At 41.1% G+C, this 18534-nt stretch overlaps 1 protein-coding gene across 1 annotated transcript in view; it reads left to right on the top strand.

Moving 5' to 3' along the window:
- Nucleotides 1-18534, top strand: part of MPP4 (MAGUK p55 scaffold protein 4) — a 149578-nt gene that overhangs the window by 36406 nt on the left and 94638 nt on the right. Inside the window, exons 3-4 of the mRNA XM_069733562.1 lie at nt 3432-3553; nt 17066-17143. Coding sequence (XP_069589663.1) covers nt 3432-3553; nt 17066-17143 — 200 coding nt within the window. The remainder of the gene's footprint in view (nt 1-3431; nt 3554-17065; nt 17144-18534) is intronic.

Raw genomic sequence — 18534 nt, 5'->3', positions numbered from 1 at the left:
AACCAATCATTCCTTTCTTCAAAAGACATGATTTGCAATCCCCAGGTGGTGGGAATAACGGTGCTGAAAGAGTGATTTATAAAACTTTATGTGACTTGCACTGGCCTCTGTATAACTTGTCTCTGTGCAGGAGCTGATAATAGCCCTGGGTCATTTGGAGAAGAGCTGTGTGCTCCTCCTGCGATGCGATCCTGAGGGTGTATGCAATCTTGTAGGTGTGGAACACATCGTCCTTCCCACTCTGCCACTGAGCTTTAGCAGATGAGCGATATCCTTCCATTCTAATTCATCATTAAATAGGAATAAAAATCCAGACCAATATATATGTGTATATATATATATATATATATATACTAGATTGTGGCACGATTCTAACGCATCGGGTATTCTAGAATATGCATGTCCCCGTAGTATATGGACAATGATGATTCCAGAATTCGCGGCAGACTGTGCCCGTCGCTGATTGGTCGAGGCAACCTTTATGACATCATCATCGCCATGGCAACCATTATGACATCTACGTTGATACTGTGCCCGTCGCTGAATCAGAAACGTGAGATGTCTACGTCCTTTATGACATCATCGTCGCTGTGCCCGTTGCTGATTGGTCGAGGCCTCGACCAATCAGAGACGCGGGATTTCCAGGACAGACAGACAGACAGACAGAAAGACAGACAGAAAGAAAGACAGACAGACGGAAAAACCCTTAGACAATTATATATATAGATATATATACAGACCAAAAGTTTGGACACGCCTTCTCATTTAAAGATTTTTCTGTATTTTCATGACAATGAAAACGAGAATGCCAAGAGTTTTCAAAGCAGTCATCAAAGCAAAAGATGGCTGCTTTGAAGAACCTAGAATATAAGACCTTTTTTCAGTTGTTTCACACTTTTTTGTTAAGTATATAATTCCACATGTGTTGATTCATAGTTTTGATGCCTTCAGTGTGAATGTACAATTTTCATAGTCATGAAAATACTGAAAAATCTTTAAATGAGAAGGTGTGTCCAAATTTTTGCTCTGTACTGTGTGTGTGTGTATATCTATATATATAATTGTCTAAGGGTTTTTCCATCTGTCTGTCTTTCTGTCTGTCTGTCTTGGAAATCCCGCGTCTCTGATTTGTCGAGGCCGCCAGGCCACGACCAATCAGCAACGGGCACAGCGACGATGATGTCATAAAGGACGTAGACATCCCGCGTCTCTGATTGGTCGAGGCTGCCAGGCCTCGACCAATCAGCAACGGGCACAGCGACGATGATGTCATAAAGGACGTAGACATCTCACGTTTCTGATTCAGCGACGGGCACAGTATCGAGCCGCCAGGCCTCGACCAATCAGCGACGGGCACAGTATCGACGTAGAAATCCCGTATCTGGCTTCGACCAATCAGCAACGGGCACAGCGACGATGATGTCATAAAGGACGTAGAAATCCCACGTTTCTGATTCAGCAACGGGCACAGTATCGACGTAGATGTCGTAATGGTTGCCATGGTGACGATGATGTCATAAAGGTTGCCTCGACCAATCAGCGACGGGCACAGTCTGCCGCGAATTCTGCATCATCATTGTCCATATACCACGGGGACATGCATATTCTAGAATACCCGATGCGTTAGAATCGGGCCACAATCTAGTATATATATATATATATATATATATATACACATACATACATACATACATACACACACACACACACACACACACACACGGACCCGTTGAAGCATATACCACGCGAAACGGCCATACTCCATTAACCTAACCAGTTTGTCTTGCAATTATCCTGCCCTCTGTAACCATGTCCACAGCACGTTGTTAAAATAAAGAACAAAGGTTTATTTTACTGGAAGACTTGTGTGGTGCTGCTATTTTCTTCCTTTTTGGATATCCACTCATGTTGTTTCAAGCAAGCATGCCTTATTCCAGTGGATTACCATTTGGTGGGGTTGTCGACTCAGCTCATCCTACTGGACTCTGCTAAGACTGCTCAAACAGTGAGTACTCACCTGTTTCTTAGTGCCATTCAGCTTTTTTTCTTGTTTTTTTTTTATGGACTTAATATAAGAACAGCTTCTATTACTATGAACTTTTATGCAAATAGCATTTTGTCTGCTAACTTTTAACTTTGCCATGTGTCACCTGACTGACATCTGACTACTTGGTGCTCATTTTTTTTTTTTAAATCTGTGTATATTTAATGCTCCACCTGTGTATGTTTCATGTGGTATTTCCTCAAGAAGAGGTTGCAAAAAACCTTGAAACGCGTAGGTATAAACCACTGTCAAACTTTAATAACTTTCTGGAATCTCATCATTTGGGCAGCGCGGACAAAATCCACGTATTCCTTTGCAGAGTTCTGTTTCATGCCGTCGGTGACCGACTTGTAGGTCTGCGGCAGCCCTTACCTATACATGCTTTGAATACCTAATACCAGGTGAGCTGTTCTCTGTCAAATTGCTTACTCTATTTTGTGGGATAAGACCCTATTTTGCGCTTGTGTCTCCCTCTTTACTCACAATACTAATATTTAAGACAAGGCAATAGCCTGATTTCAGTTTCCAGAGCCCCTTTATTGAGATTGTTGGAGGCTCCATTGGTCAGACCCCCAGTAATAGTTAAATGATCTCCCATCCTGTGGATAGGGGATAACATTTAATTCTTTGAAATAACCCTTTATTTGAGACTGTCAAAATTAGGACCTGCTCTATTTCATTTCTATTGGGAATAATAGAAGCCACTGGTTAATTTCTATGAGGCATAAATATTGCACTTGTCTTCACACAGTAGATCAATGTCATCCACAACCTTTGGTTTAGATCGACTCATCTAATAAGTAGAAGTCCACTTGTGCCCCAGTGATATTCTTGATATTCTCATCAAGCAACATTCTTGAAGTGCTATTAACCTTACAATAATTGTCAGAAAAAAATCAAAAGATCATTTCACTTCCTCAATGATATTGAGGGTATGTGCACACGTTGCGGATTTTGCTGCGGATCTGCAGCAGGTTTGATGCTGCGGATTCATAGCACTTTTCCAAGCAGTGTACAGTACCACGTAAACCTATGGAAAACCAAATCTACAGTGCACATGCTGCGGAAAAGCTGCGGTTTAGTTTCCACAGCATTTTAATTCTTTGTGCACATTCCGCAGCGTTTTACACCTATTGCTTAATAGGAATCCGCAGGTGTAAAAACGCAGGCCAATTCCGCACTAAATCCGCAGGTAAAACGCAGGGCGTTTTCATAATAAAGATGGTTGTCTTAGTGAGGGACCCTTTATAGACCTCACAAATACCACAGGATCCAATGTAGTAGGACAAGCAATAATAACATTTTTATTACAATGTGACAATGTTTGTTTTACATGTTTGTAATGATGATTGTGGCCTCCAATAACCATTTCCATTCATTCTTAAAGGTCTCTCTCAGATCCTCACATTAGTTCTTGAAGAGCTGGGCCTTTTCTACCACAGAGATGTGAATGGAATTGGGGTCCTATACGGTTTGCTCCAGGCCCCATGGCTGCAGTCTTTACTTAAGGTATTTAAGCAATGATCAGTAAACTTATCCATAAAATTCCTTTAAATCGCCATCCAAAAATACACAATTTCTGATAGCACACGTCTGACACAGCAATACAAAGTTGAGCACAACTGTGCAGTGTGCTCAAAGGTCTACATCATTTTTCATCAGTGTGTTAGATATGATTTTCATCCATTCTTGGTCAACGTGTCTATTTTTTCCTTCAATGTGGTATCTGTTTTTATCACATGCAAAAAAAACCCTAATTTCCAAGCTTCTCCTACTGATTAAACAGAGAAAGGCGGACAGCACTCAGTTGACACATGAGTGTTATCCGTTATTTTTCCCAGGTCCATTCACTGGATTGAGTAAGTTTGATCCTTAAATTGTATAAAAAAATACTCACATGTCTCAGTATTTCCTTTACAGATAATCAGTTCATAAAAAAATAGACATGTGACCCATCCTATGGAATATAATAGCAAAGTATATGTTCTATCTATGAAAAATATGCATAGAACATACATGTGAAACCTGGACATATGAAAGAATCTTAGCAAAACACAAATGCCTTGATTCATCTGTTTTCACCTGAATTCTGGGGTAAAACTGATTAAAAAATTGGTGCAAAATGTTTGCACAACTTGTAGTTGCATAAAATGTTTGCAAGTTTTGTTGTTTTTATACCAAGTTTGTCCAGTTCTGCTAAATTTTTTAAAACTGGTAGAAGACTAGTGTGAGTGTGGCTGAATGCGGTTGACAAATTCATGATAGTTTATGTTAGAAAAGTGGAGTTAATTTCTTACACTGGCTGACAGATGACTACCAGACAACCCTTCATCAATACTGGAGTGAAAACACCAGACATCATGAATCTGGGTCCATTTCTTTTCCCAATTGTTAATGTCCTGCTCATTTCTGAGATAAAAAGATATAGTTGATACATGATGTACATGGTAAACATTATACCAAGAAACATTCCTGAATGGTGGCATCAACCTTCACATTGTCAGGAGATATTTAAGGCAATCCTGACTTCACCCCATGAGTCCTCCTTTACCCCAGTCATTTTCTATTCTATTAAGAATAATTCCACCATCTAAAGATACAAAACTGCAGGGTGTTGTACACATTTTCTTTTTATTTCTCAGCAGAAAATCGTGACACTTATGCAGTTGTGCGAAAAAGTGTTAGCCCCCTTCCTGATTTCCCTTTTTTTTTTTTGCAGGTTTGTCACACTTAAATGTTTCATATCACCTAACAAATTTAAATATCAGATACATTTAACACAAGTAAACACAAAATGCAGTTTTTTAAATTAATGTCTTTATTATTCAGGAAAAAATAAATCCAAACCTACAGGGCCCTGTGTAAAAAAAAAAAAAAAAAATGGTTGCCCCTAAACCTAATAACTGGTTAGGCCACCCTAAGCAGCAGCAACCGCAATCAAGCATTTGCGATAACTGGCAAAGAGTCTTTTACAATGCTCTGGAGGAATTATGGCCCACTCATCTTTGCAGAATTGTAGCAATTCAGCCACATTGGAGGGTTTCTGAGCATGAACTGCCTTTTTAAGGTCATACCACAGCATCTCAATCGAATTAAGGTCAGGACTTTGACTAGGCCACTCCAAAGTCTTAATTTTGTTTTTCTTAAGCCATTCAGAGGTGGAGTTGCTGGTGTGTTTTGCTGCTGCATAACCCAAGTGCGCTTCAGTTTGATGTCACGAACAGATGGTCGGACACTCTCCTTCTCATTCAGGATTTTTTGGTAGACAGCAGAATTCATGGTTCCATTTACCCCAGCAAGTCTTTCAGGTACTGAAGCAGCAAAACAGCTCCAGACCATCACACTGCCACCACCATATTTTACTGTTGGCATGATATTCCTTTTCTGAAATTCTGTGTTACTTCTACACCAGATGTAATGGGATATACATCTTCCAAAAAGTTCAACTTTTGTCTTATCAGTTAACATTTTCCAACAAGTCTTGGGGATCATCAAGATATTTTCTGGCCAAACTAAGATTATTCTTTATGTTCTTATTGCTCAGCAGTTGTTTTTGTCTTAGAACTCTGCCATGCAGGCTATTTTTGCCCAGCCTCTTTCTTATGGTGGAGTCATGAACACTAAGCTTAACTGAGGCAAATGAGGCCTGCAGTTCTTTCAATGTTGTTGAGGGATATTCTGTGACCTCTTGGATGAGTCATCGCTGCCCTCTTGGGGTAATTTTGGCCCCCCAATTCCTGAGTAGGCTCACCACCATTCCATGTTTTTGGCATTTGTGGATAATGGGTCTCACTGTAGTTTGCTGGAGTCACAAAGCTTTGGAAAAGGCTTTTAGATCTCAATTACTTTGTTTCTCATTTGTTCCAGAATTATTTAAAAATCTCAACATGATGTCTAGCTTTTGGGGATCTTTTGGTCTAATTCACTTTGTCAGACAGGTCCTAGTTAAGTGATTTCTTGATTTAGAACAGGTGTGGCAGTAATCCTGCCTGTGTGTGGCTAGGGAATTTGAAATTAGCTCCCCAAATATCTGATAACCCACAGTTAATTTAGGTTTTAAGGAGGGGGGAATTAGTTTTTCACACAGGGCCCTGTAGGTTTGGATTTGTTTTTCCTTTAATAATAAAGGCCTTCATTTAAAAAGTGCATTTTGTGTTTTCTTTTGTTATCTTTCTCTAATATTTAAATGTAGTGATCTGAAACACTTTATTGTGACAAACATGCAAAAGAATAGGAAATCAGGAAGGGGGCAAACACTTTTTCACGCAACTGTACAGGCTCCGCTGTGTTGAAATACTTAGGCTGAATGTGCTCATCGTCCAACTTAAATTAAAAAAAATATTTGCTCTCCAGATAATGGGTACAGCTTCTTGGTATGTGGAGAAAAGGAAACAGCCCCACTGCTAGGTGTTCCTCTATACCAACGGAAAAAGAATAACTAGACCTTGCAATCTGAAAAAGTGCCGAGTTCTGTTTATGGTTAGACAATCCAAAAATCTGACATTTCACACAGCGTCTATGACCTTTCTCAAACATCGGATTGCAGGAGCTGATCAGAATGTAGAAGAGAATCACAGTGAGTGGCGGTTTGAGAAGTGTCTCTCACCAGAGCGGTTGTACCGCCACACGCTGCACTTCTCTTCTACATTCTGATCAGCTCCTGCAATCTGATGTTTGATAAAGGTCATATACACTGTCTGAAATGTCAGGTTTTTGGATTTCCTAACAATAAACAGAACTAGACCTTGCAGTATGAAAAAGAGCGCCGAGTTCCTTTTACCTTGGTTTGTGCATACACAGGATATATACAGCACTCGTCCTTAGGATACGTTTCCATGGTGAGAGTTTGGTGTGTTTTTGATACTGCATGTTTTTGCTGAGTCAAAAACGCAGCATCTTACAGTTCTAGCAAAGTGGTGCCTTTGTCAAATTTTCAGCATGCCAATTTCTCTTGCGGGGTACACTGAGTTTTCTGTGCGGAATTTCCCCATAGATTTGCATCAGGGGCAGACATTTTGCAGGTAAAAAACGCACATGTGTTTTTGTGTTTTCGCAGCGGAAACGTATCAAAAATGCATGTAATCTGCACCTAAGTATATGAGTAGAAACAAGGAAAACAGGCAAAAGCATGCATACCCTCTAATCATGTTGTCATAAAGAATATAAGAGAAGTAGCAGACACCTGCTGATCGAATAGTGCAAGACACACCAAAATGCTCAAAAGCATACCACACTGAAAGAATGGTACAAAAGTCCAAGATATAAAATACAAAATCTTCATTAAATATACATGAAATAATACAAGGAATCAAAGTAGTAGTGGGTTTAAAAACTGCAAACACAGTATATGGGGTGGGTCTGGAGTGGACACGTTCCCCGCATCATTTGCCGGTATGGTATTTACTTAGGTGATTACTCCCTACTATTCTAAATACTTACTATTCTATTACCTTTATCTACATGCTCCTGCTTTGTTATTTGTATTGCTGCTAAAATGGAGCATCTAGTGACTATTATATGGTCTGTGGTCCCTAATTCACTGTACTCGGCTGTTGGTGTGGGTTACTTTGTCTGACTCCATGCGGTTCATATACTGTGTTTGCAGTTTTTAAACCCACTACTACTTTGATTCCTTGTATTATTTCATGTATATTTAATAAAGATTTTGTATTTTATATCTTGTACTTTTGCACCATTCTTTCAGTGTGGTATACCTAAGTATATGAGTAAAGTTTTATCAAAGCAAAAAAAAATGTAAATCTCAAAAGCAAAATAGCTTTATTTACAGCATGACACACAAAACAGAAACAAAAAACAGAGTCAAAGACGTGATAAAAACTCATGTTAAATAAAACACACACAAAAACGCAATGAAAAAACACAAGTAACCTAATTTACTTAATTGGTGCAGAAATTGTGCAACATAAAAAACGCACCAAAAGCTCATTGTGGGAATGTAGCCTTATATGTGGCTACATATGTGGGAATGTAGCCACTCATGCACATGGTCAGTATTTTACCTCAGTATTTATAAGCCAAAATAATGAGTGGAACAATCAGAGGAAAAGTATAAGGCTGGAGTCACACTCAGCGTAGGGAAATATGGTCCGTATTTTCCATGCGTAATACACAGAAATGATCCCAAAATAGTGATCCGTATGTCATCCGTAGTCAGGATGTGGCAGCGTATTTAACGCATGTTTACCTCCTTATGTAACCCGTATGCCATCCTAATGCTTTTTTTTAACGCAAACTCACAAATTGGACATGTTAACGATTTTGAGGCCTGAAAATAATTTAAATCATCAGCCTAATCCTATTTAAGGCCTCAACAACAGATGAAACCCTCCTATATGGCCATTTTGGTGCTTTGCTTGGGTAGGTGTTGTGGTGTTACTTGTGCAACATGTCTGACCTCCTGCAATTCACACCAACTCAGCGGGTGTTATTTAATTGGGTCTTGTCATGCCGCTTTGGCCAGCCATACCCTGTGATAGTTGATCCGCGAAGGAGGAGAAGAAGAATGTGGGTGCATCCACTTTTGCAGCAACGCTCCACTAAAGGGCATTTTCACAGGCTCTATTCAGCTCTGCGGACACACCTGGGAAAATTCTTCAACTACTGTCGGATGACAATATCCGCCTTTGATATGTTGTTGGAGATCGTACGTCCAGGAATCACGTATCAGGACACCAGGATGCAGAAATGCATATCCGCAGAGGAGTGTCTTCTCCTTACCTTACGGTATGTAATCACCATCCTCACATACTGTATGTTGATGATATATTTTTTTAAATTTTATAAACCTAGCATATTATTTTAATTAGATTACTAAATGTTTGATCAATCCTATACAAATATGTAGTAAATGTTAAATGTTGTTATCCAGTGTAAATTTATGAAGGTACACTGCTCTCCTGCCTTTTTTTTTTCCTCATATTACTTTGGTTTACTGTGGTTTTGTCTAAGCATTGCAACGTACAGTTAGGTCCATATATATTTGGACAGAGACAACATTTTTCTAATTTTGGTTATAGACATTACTACAATGAATTTTAAACAAAACAAATCAGATGCAGTTGAAGTTCAGACTTTCAGACTTTCATTTGAGGGTATCCACATTAAAATTGGATGAAGGGTTTAGGAGTTTCAGCTCCTTAACATGTGCCACCCTGTTTTTAAAGGGACCAAAAGTAATTGGACAGATTCAATAATTTTAAATAAAATGTTCATTTTTAGTACTTGGTTGAAAACCCTTTGTTGGCAATGACTGCCTGAAGTCTTGAACTCATAGACATCACCAAACGCTGTGTTTCCTCCTTTTTAATGCTCTGCCAGGCCTTCACTGCGGTGATTTTCAGTTGCTGTTTGTTTGTGGGCCTTTCTGTCTGAAGTTTAGTCTTTAACAATTGAAATGCATGCTCAATTGGGTTGAGATCAGGTGACTGACTTTGCCATTCAAGAATATTCCATTTCTTTGCTTTAATAAACTCCTGGGTTGCTTTGGCTTTATGTTTTGGGTCATTGCCCATCTGTAGTATGAAACGACAACCAATCAGTTTGGCTGCATTTGGCTGGATCTGAGCACACAGTATGGCTCTGAATACCTTAGAATTCATTCGGCTGCATCTGTCCTGTGTCACATCATTAATAAACCCTAGCGACCCAGTGCCACTGGCAGCCATGCATGCCCAAGCCATCACACTGCCTCCGCCGTGTTTTACCGATGATGTGGTATGCTTGGGATCATGAGCTGTACCACACCTTCACCATATTTTTCTCTTTCCATCATTCTGGTAGAGGTTGATCTTGGTTTCGTCTGTCCAAAGAATGTTCTTCCAGAACTATGCTGGCTTTTTTACATGTTTTTAGCAATGTCCAGTCAAGCCTTTTTATTCTTGATGTTTATGAGTGACTTGCACCATGCAGTGAACCTCTGTATTTACTTTCATGCAGTCTTCTCTTTATGGTAGATTTGGATATTGATACGCCGACCTCCTGGAGAGTGTTGTTCACCTGGTTGGCTGTTGTGAAGGGGTTTCTCTTCACCATGGAGATTATTCTGCGATCATCCACCACTGTTGTCTTCCGTGGGCGCCCTGGTCTTTTTGCATTGATGAGTTCACCAGTGCTTTCTTTCTTTCTCGGGATGTTCCAAACTGTAGATTTTGACACTCCTAATATTGTAGCAATTTCTCGGATGGGTTTTTTCTGTTTTCGCAGCTTAAGGATGGCGTGTTTCACCTGCATGGAGAGCTCCTTTGATCGAATGCTTACTTCACAGCAAAACCTTCCAAATGCAAGCACCACACCTCAAATCAACTCCAGGTCTTTTATCTGCTTAACTGAGAATGACATAACAAAGGGATTGCCCACACCTGTCCATGAAATTGCCTTGGAGTCAATTGTCCAATTACTTTTGGTCCCTTTAAAAACAGGGTGGCACATGTTAAGGAGCTGAAACTCCTAAACCCTTCATCCAATTTTAATGTGGATACCTCAAATGAAAGCTGAAAGTCTGAACTTCAACTGCATCTGAATTGTTTTGTTTAAAATTCATTGTGGTAATGTCTATAACCAAATTAGAAAAATGTTGTCTCTGTCCAAATATATATGGACCTAACTGTATATATATATATATTTTTGTTTTGTGCTTTCAGATTCCTGTCAACTGGATTATCTTATGCAGGATTACATCTTGAATTTCTCATAGGGCGGTCAACAATTTCAGGCATTGTACGTAACACATGTGTTCAAATCTGGGACAAACTGCATGAACTTGTGATGCCGGAGCCCAAAATGGAGGATTGGCTCAAAATAGCCTGTGGTTTTTCACACTATTGTCAATCTCCGCACTGTATTGGAGCCCTGGATGGGAAACATAGCGGTGCGTAAGCCACCGAACTCGGGCACCCAATTCTATAATTATAAGCAGTTTTCCTCTGTAGTTTTTATCTTCGCTGTAGTTGACAGTAACTACAGGTTTATAATTGTAGATATTGGGGCCTATGGGCAAACTGGAGGCTCTAGAGTCTTCAATGCATCCATTATGGGTCGGCGGCTACGTGAAAACCTGTTGGACCTCCCACCACCACGACAACTCCCAGGCTCCAATGCTGAACCAGTGCCATATTTACTTGTGGCAGATGAGGCCTTCCAATTGACCAGGCATGTCATGAGGCCTTATCCCTGGCGCAATCTGGACCACCGGCGAAGTGTATTTAATGTCAGACTTTCACGGGCAAGGCGACTGGTGGAGTGCGCCTTTGGCATTATGGCAGCAAAATGGCGTGTTCTCCAGTCTGCCATTCAGCTAAGTGAGGCAAATGTTAATGAAGTAATAAAAGCTTGTGTTGTTCTACACAACTTCACAAGAATTCATGAGTGCTCCTCAACTGACAGTGGTGAAGGCATGTCGCCTAATGTGGGTAGGCCTACAACACAAGTCCTTCCTCCGCGGCGTCCCCTTTCCGGCATAAAAGTTAGGGATATATTTACAAATTATTTTGTTTCAACTCATGGAGCTACTCCCTGGCAAGATAATGCTGTTTCTGTGTTGTAATGTTTTAATATATATCTATATATGTTTTGCAAAGTTAAAAACTTTACAAAAATACATTACTTAACTATGTGTGTCTCTTTGACTAATGTAAAAGATGTTCAACAACCGAGTAATTGAGTATAATGTTGGAATGATTGGTCAAACAAACTGTAAATGATTTTGGACTCAATTTTTTATTTGTAGCCCAAGCCACTTTTTGTGTTTAAACACCATATTATTATCATATGTTTTTTTTTCCATTATAAAAAAAAAACCAAAAAACAAGTGTTATCACAGCAGAGTAAAAAATAAAATTGTAAGAAAATGAAATGTAAAATAGTAACAAAATTTAAACAAAAAAGCATTACAGATTTCTGTAAGTTGGTGGAGGAGATGGTGGAAGCTCAGGGTCCTGGTCAGGTGGCCTTTGTTGGGCTAATTGTACATCATCCTGTGTGTTGGATGTTTGACCATGCTCAAAATGATGCCCTTGATCATATTGGGCAGTTGGGTATTGGCTAGAATAATAAGTGTTTTGAGTATGGCCCTCATGAGGTGGAAAAAAAGGCATTGGCTCATAACCCCACTCAATATGGCCATGTCGTCCAAAACCAGGTTGGGACCAGCCTCCAGCACTGGGTCTAGACAAGTGGCCATATTGGGAAGGTTGATGGAATGTCTGATTATGGTAATGTGATGGCCTTGGTTGGTTTTGGGTGGGAAGGGGTAGAGGTGTAGGCACACGTGGAGGGGGTGCTTCAAATACTTGTTGATCATGCACCTGGTGAGATGATGGAATGCGCAGGAGGTTACATGATGAGAGCTGCCACCTCTCAATGATCTCAAACAATTCATATGGATCATTTGGTGGGGTGCATGAATCAATAAGTATTTGAATATACCCTCTCACACGTAGCCTTGCCTCATGGGGTATGGGATGGAGGTACCGGGCCAGGCTCCTCGCAAAGGCCTCCTCACCATTATCCTGTGCAGTCCTGGCCAAATAATTTAGGACCCCAGTGTCCACATTCCTGCAACTTTCTTGCAGCTCTCTCCTCCTGCGGCCACGGCGGGAAATTACAGCAGGCTGTGGGGATGTCTCCAGAGGAACAGTAGGGCTGCTACTGTTTCCTGCTTCCTCCTGGCTTACTGGATGTGGTGCTGCTGTGGGTGGTGGTGCAGCTTCTTGTCCAGTTGTTGCCGGATCTTGGGGTGCAACTGAAGATGTTGCAGGAGGGATGTCGCTGGAAGGATGTGAAGATGGGCCAGCCACCTCTTCTCCTTCCCCAACTGGATCTATGATGGCCTCCGAGTCCGAGCCAGTCTCCCTCTCAGTGAGGGTGGACTGTGTTCTGTTAGTAAAGTATGAGAATAAGTCATTTAAATTTTAACTTTGACCATTAAAAAATATATGGGTAATGTGTTTTGATGTTTTTACTTACGGTCTCAGATCCATACTGGGATCCAAAAAGGAGAGTCGGTCATAATAAATATATTTGCGCTTTTTGGCAGGCACTGCGGAACCACTCCTGGCCCGCTGCTGTCTTTCTCTCCTATACTGGTCGCATATGCTGCGCCATCGTCTCATAACATCTTCCACTGCAATAAAACCGCAAAAATAATGGATAAGTGTTATGATCCGGTGACCTTGGAGCAGCATGAAAACTTTCACTGGAGTAGGTGGTAACTATACTGACCGCAAATCCTGATCTTAACACCGCTACTAGAAGTAGCCGTGGGGTGTGCCTAACAAGCCCTAGACACCTCGTCACAGCCGGAGGACTAAATACCCCTAAAGAGGGAAATAGGAATTCTACCTTGCCTCAGAGCAGAACCCCAAAGGATAGGCAGCCCCCCACAAATATTGGCTGTGAGTAGGAGAGGAAAGACACACACAGGCAGAAAAACAGGATTTAGCACAAGAGGCCACTCTAGCTAAAATAGGAAAGGATAGGACAGAGTACTGTGCGGTCAGTATTAAAACCCTTCAAAAACATCCACAGCAGATTATACAAAAAATTCCTCCATCTAACTAAAGACGTGGAACGTATACCTGCAACTCCAGAGACTCCTACACTCAGAGCAGGAATACAATAAAAAAAACAAGCACACAGCTTGTGTGCCATAGAAAAAGAAACAGACACTTATCTTTGCTGAATTGGCAGCTAAGCAGGAGAAGCCAGACAGAGATCCAACACTTCCCAAGAAACATTGACAACTGGCAAGGACTAATGAGTCCTGCAAACCTAAATACCCCAGTCAGAATTGCAATCAGCAGATACACCTGTCCAGGACTGCAGCCCAGGGACAACTGCATTACCACCTACAACCACCGGAGGGAGCCCAAAAGCAGAATTCACAACAGATAAGGTCATTGTGCACAGTGGTAACACAAGGCGACAGTGATTTTACAGATTTTAATGTGGCCTAGTAACCTGCATTTCTTAAAAAAGATCATCAATATAAATATTGTCAACACAAACAGCACAATATGATCTAATGCAAAATACAAAGCATTTCAGGCCATAAGGACAGGGTCCTCTTCCCTTTGTAGCAGTATGTCATTGTAAATTTTGTTAATGTAAACGACATCTATAAAACTCTGAACGTAACCCGTTTCTCATGTCCAGCACCATACAATTAATGGTGCTAAATAAATAAATGATAATAATGTTAATGTAAATTACAATAGTCAGCAAATCATGTAGGTAATGCAGTTTCCAATATTAAAGAATAGATAAACATGAGTGTACTTACTCATTTGACTCTTGACCTCACGTGGCCGCTGGTCATATTCTGGGAAAAGGATCCCACAAATGCTCCTCCAAGCAGCCTCTTTCCGAGCCCGGTTGGCATAATTGACATCCCGATGGTCCCAAATTTCGGGCCTTTCCTGGACCAGGACCAGGAGCATATCGATATTCATGATGTTTGCCATGCTGTTTGCAACTCCGTGGAGGCGAGCGCCAGACTTCCAGGATGTCTCTCTGGCTTTTTCAGCTAATTAGCATGTCTGAGCTTCCTGATTGAGGGCTTGGCACATTTCCTTGCACCTGGAGATGTCTGGCGTATTTCTCGCAAGTCACACTGTTGGTCCGTGTGTAATCCGTATTTTTCTCGCCCCCATAGACTTTCATTGGCGGAATTTTTGCGCAATACGCTGACAAACGCAGCATGCTGCGATTTTCTACGGCTGTAAAATACGGCTGCGAAATATACGGCAGATAGGAGCTGCCCCATGGAAAATCATTAGTCCGTGTGCGCCTCTCATACGTCCGAAAAACTCGCTAGTGTGACCCCGGCCTAATAGAAACACGTCACCATTTCTAGATTTATCACCCACTCCTGGTTTTGACTTACGAATACTGAGGTAAAATACTGACCAAATACCGAATGTGTGACCGTGGTCTTAAGAGCCATGGTTCTAAACATGCCTAACTAACAAGTATACACATAAAGAGGTGTTAAGCGTGGGCTACATGGGTATGGTTTGTATGGGGCTGTATTGCTTTTTTTCCATTTTTGTGCTGCTTTTAATATGGAGAAATAAAGTGTATTTTTATTCACGGAGGACAAGTGCTGGATAACTGGTGTGTGCCCAAGATGTTGGAGTTCACAAATATCATTTATATGTTAGTGAAAAAAGGACAGGACCATAATATATTTGAAAAATCACACAGAAGGGAAATATGAACATGATAGAGGAAAATATGGAATCTCCTTATTATACTGTGATTTACTAAGAAGATAGAGTAGCTTACTTACCAAAAAATTTCAAGTCACCCCCTCCAAAAATAGATATAGCCATCCACTTTGGAAATGCTCAGTATAATTAACGGATGTGTAGGTAAATTCCTGGACCCCACAACAATATATGAGAGGCCACATTCACACGTTCAGTATTTGGTCAGTATTTTACCTCAGTATTTGTAAGCCAAAATCAGGAGTGTTTCTATTATACTTTTCCTCTGATTGTTCCTCTCCTAATTTTGGCTTACAAATACTGAGGTAAAATATTGACCCAATATTAATAGTGTGATGGGATTTATATAAATATCATGCCCACTGTGCTTTTTTAAATGTTAGTTTATATTTTTTTAAGGACTAACAGCAGATAGTTACTAACTACCTGCCTGTTCTACCCGGCTTCAAAGTTAGAGCTGGCATTGACTGCTCCTGCCAGCGATTCCGCTGCCCCATGTCAACAGTGCAGCTCTTCCTCTTCTGGACTGCTATGTCGATGGGGTGTGACTGCTGACGTCATGATGCTTAAGGCTTTTTTCACACTTCCGTCTTCCAAATCTGCTCAGGATCCGTCAAGAAGTTGAAATGACGGATCCTCTTGCAGATTGTGGAAAACGTGTGCACTGGGCCCGTCTTACTGATGGACCCGTCGACCTATGTGCACCTGTTGTGTATGCGTCTTCGCAGCGGTTTTCCGCTGCGAAAACGCATACACAACACAAACCAGGTTAAAAAAAAAAAATCGCAGTATTCTCATCTACCAGTGTTCCCGCGCAGCGATGCTCCCGGCAGCTAGCGTTCCTAGTAATACATTGCGAAATCTCGTGAGAAGTCATGGTCTCGTGGGACCGCGAGATTTCACAATGTATTACTAGGAGTATCGCTAGCTGCCGGGAGCATCGGTGACGCTGCGTGGGAACGCCGGTAGGTGAGAATATTGTGATTTTTTATTTTTTTATTATTTTTCACATTATATCTTGTTACTATTGATGCTGCATAAACAGCATCAATAGTAAAAAGAGAAAGCGAGCGAGAGAGAATTTCCCTGACAGGAAATTCTTCGACGCATGCTCTCTTTGAAAAGGCGGGACCCCTGCTTTTCACAGGCAGCGACGCATCCTGCGCCCATAGGCTACTATTGTAGCCAGTGACGAGCAGCGCAGGATGCGTCGCTGACCGATTTTCCGACGTGCAGAAAAAACGTTCCTCTGAACGCAGGATCCAGTGAAAGACGGATGAAACGGATGGCTATCCGTCACAATCCGTCGCTATGAGAAAATGCAGGATCCTGCAAACTTTTTTGCAGGATCCTGCATTCTCAAAAAACGATGGATTGTGACGGGAGCTGAAAGACGGAAGTGTGAAAGAGGCCTAACAGTCAGCTTCCTGTAGTTATGCAGCAAGGAGGTGGCTGTCAATCAGCATGACATTGGCAGTCACGCCCTGTCAACAGAGAAGAGCGGAAGAGAAGCTGCTGATCTGTCAATGTGACTTTAGCTGAAGCCACCGTATCATCGACAGTAATGATCTGTGACTGCTTTGAGCCAGCAGAGATCAGCAGAGGCAGAACAGACAAGTAGTTAGCAAACAACCTGCCTGATAGCTCTTAGACCCATAGTAAAAAAAAATAAATTAGTCCAGGATTAACCCTATAAATAAATAATTAAAACATGTATTGCATCTATTACTATATATCAAATTACATACAGATATTTTTAGTTATTTTTTTCTAACAGGTACATGATTGTCTGCATGAATATATAAGGAAGAGGCCTGTTCCTGTTTTACCAAAGGCTCGTGCTTTATGCAGCGAGGTTAGTGTCTTCCATATTGTCTACTATTTCAATAGATGTTTGATTTTGCGACAGTGTAATCCAAAGGGGTTGTCCGGTGTAAAACAACAAGTCTGCAGTCACTCTATGTGACTGCAGACTAGAGAATCTTTACAGCATGCGCACTGCGTTCTGTAAGGTTTCTCCGGTGTCAGCGCCGGGAACAGCGGTCATGTGACCATGCGATACGCCTACTCCCGGCCAGAATCTGACTAGACTATTTCTGGTATGCTCAATGCAAGTGTTTTGCATGAAGCCTGAAACCGTCTAGTCAGATTCTGACCGGGAGTAGGTATACAGTTAGGGCCAGAAATATTTGGACAGTGACACAATTTTCGCGAGTTGGGCTCTGCATGCCACAACATTGGATTTGAAATGAAACCTCTACAACAGAATTCAAGTGCAGATTGTAACGTTTAATTTGAAGGGTTGAACAAAAATATCTGATAGAAAATGTAGGAATTGTACACATTTCTTTACAAACACTCCACATTTTAGGAGGTCAAAAGTAATTGGACAAATAAACATAACCCAAACAAAATATTTTTATTTTCAATATTTTGTTGCAAATCCTTTGGAGGCAATCACTGCCTTAAGTCTGGAACCCATGGACATCACCAAACGCTGGGTTTCCTCCTTCTTAATGCTTTGCCAGGCCTTTACAGCCGCAGCCTTCAGGTCTTGCTTGTTTGTGGGTCTTTCCGTCTTAAGTCTGGATTTGAGCAAGTGAAATGCATGCTCAATTGGGTTTAGATCTGGAGATTGACTTGGCCATTGCAGAATGTTCTACTTTTTGGCACTCATGAACTCCTGGGTAGCTTTGGCTGTATGCTTGGGGTCATTGTCCATCTGTACTATGAAGCGCCGTCCAATCAACTTTGCAGCATTTGGCTGAATCTGGGCTGAAAGTATATCCCGGAACACTTCAGAATTCATCCGGCTACTCTTGTCTGCTCTTATGTCATCAATAAACACAAGTGACCCAGTGCCATTGAAAGCCATGCATGCCCATGCCATCACGTTGCCTCCACCATGTTTTACAGAGGATGTGGTGTGCCTTGGATCATGTGCCGTTCCCTTTCTTCTCCAAACTTTTTTCTTCCCATCATTCTGGTACAGGTTGATCTTTGTCTCATCTGTCCATAGAATACTTTTCCAGAACTGAGCTGGCTTCTTGAGGTGTTTTTCTGCAAATTTAACTCTGGCCTGTCTATTTTTGGTATTGATGAATGGTTTGCATCTAGATGTGAACCCTTTGTATTTACTGTCATGGAGTCTTCTCTTTACTGTTGACTTAGAGACAGATACACCTACTTCACTGAGAGTGTTCTGGACTTCAGTTGATGTTGTGAACGGGTTCTTCTTCACCAAAT

The sequence above is a fragment of the Ranitomeya imitator genome, chromosome 7 (assembly GCF_032444005.1).
Source record: "Ranitomeya imitator isolate aRanImi1 chromosome 7, aRanImi1.pri, whole genome shotgun sequence".
Lineage (NCBI taxonomy): Eukaryota > Metazoa > Chordata > Amphibia > Anura > Dendrobatidae > Ranitomeya > Ranitomeya imitator.
This window is presented reverse-complemented; position numbering and strand designations above follow the sequence as displayed.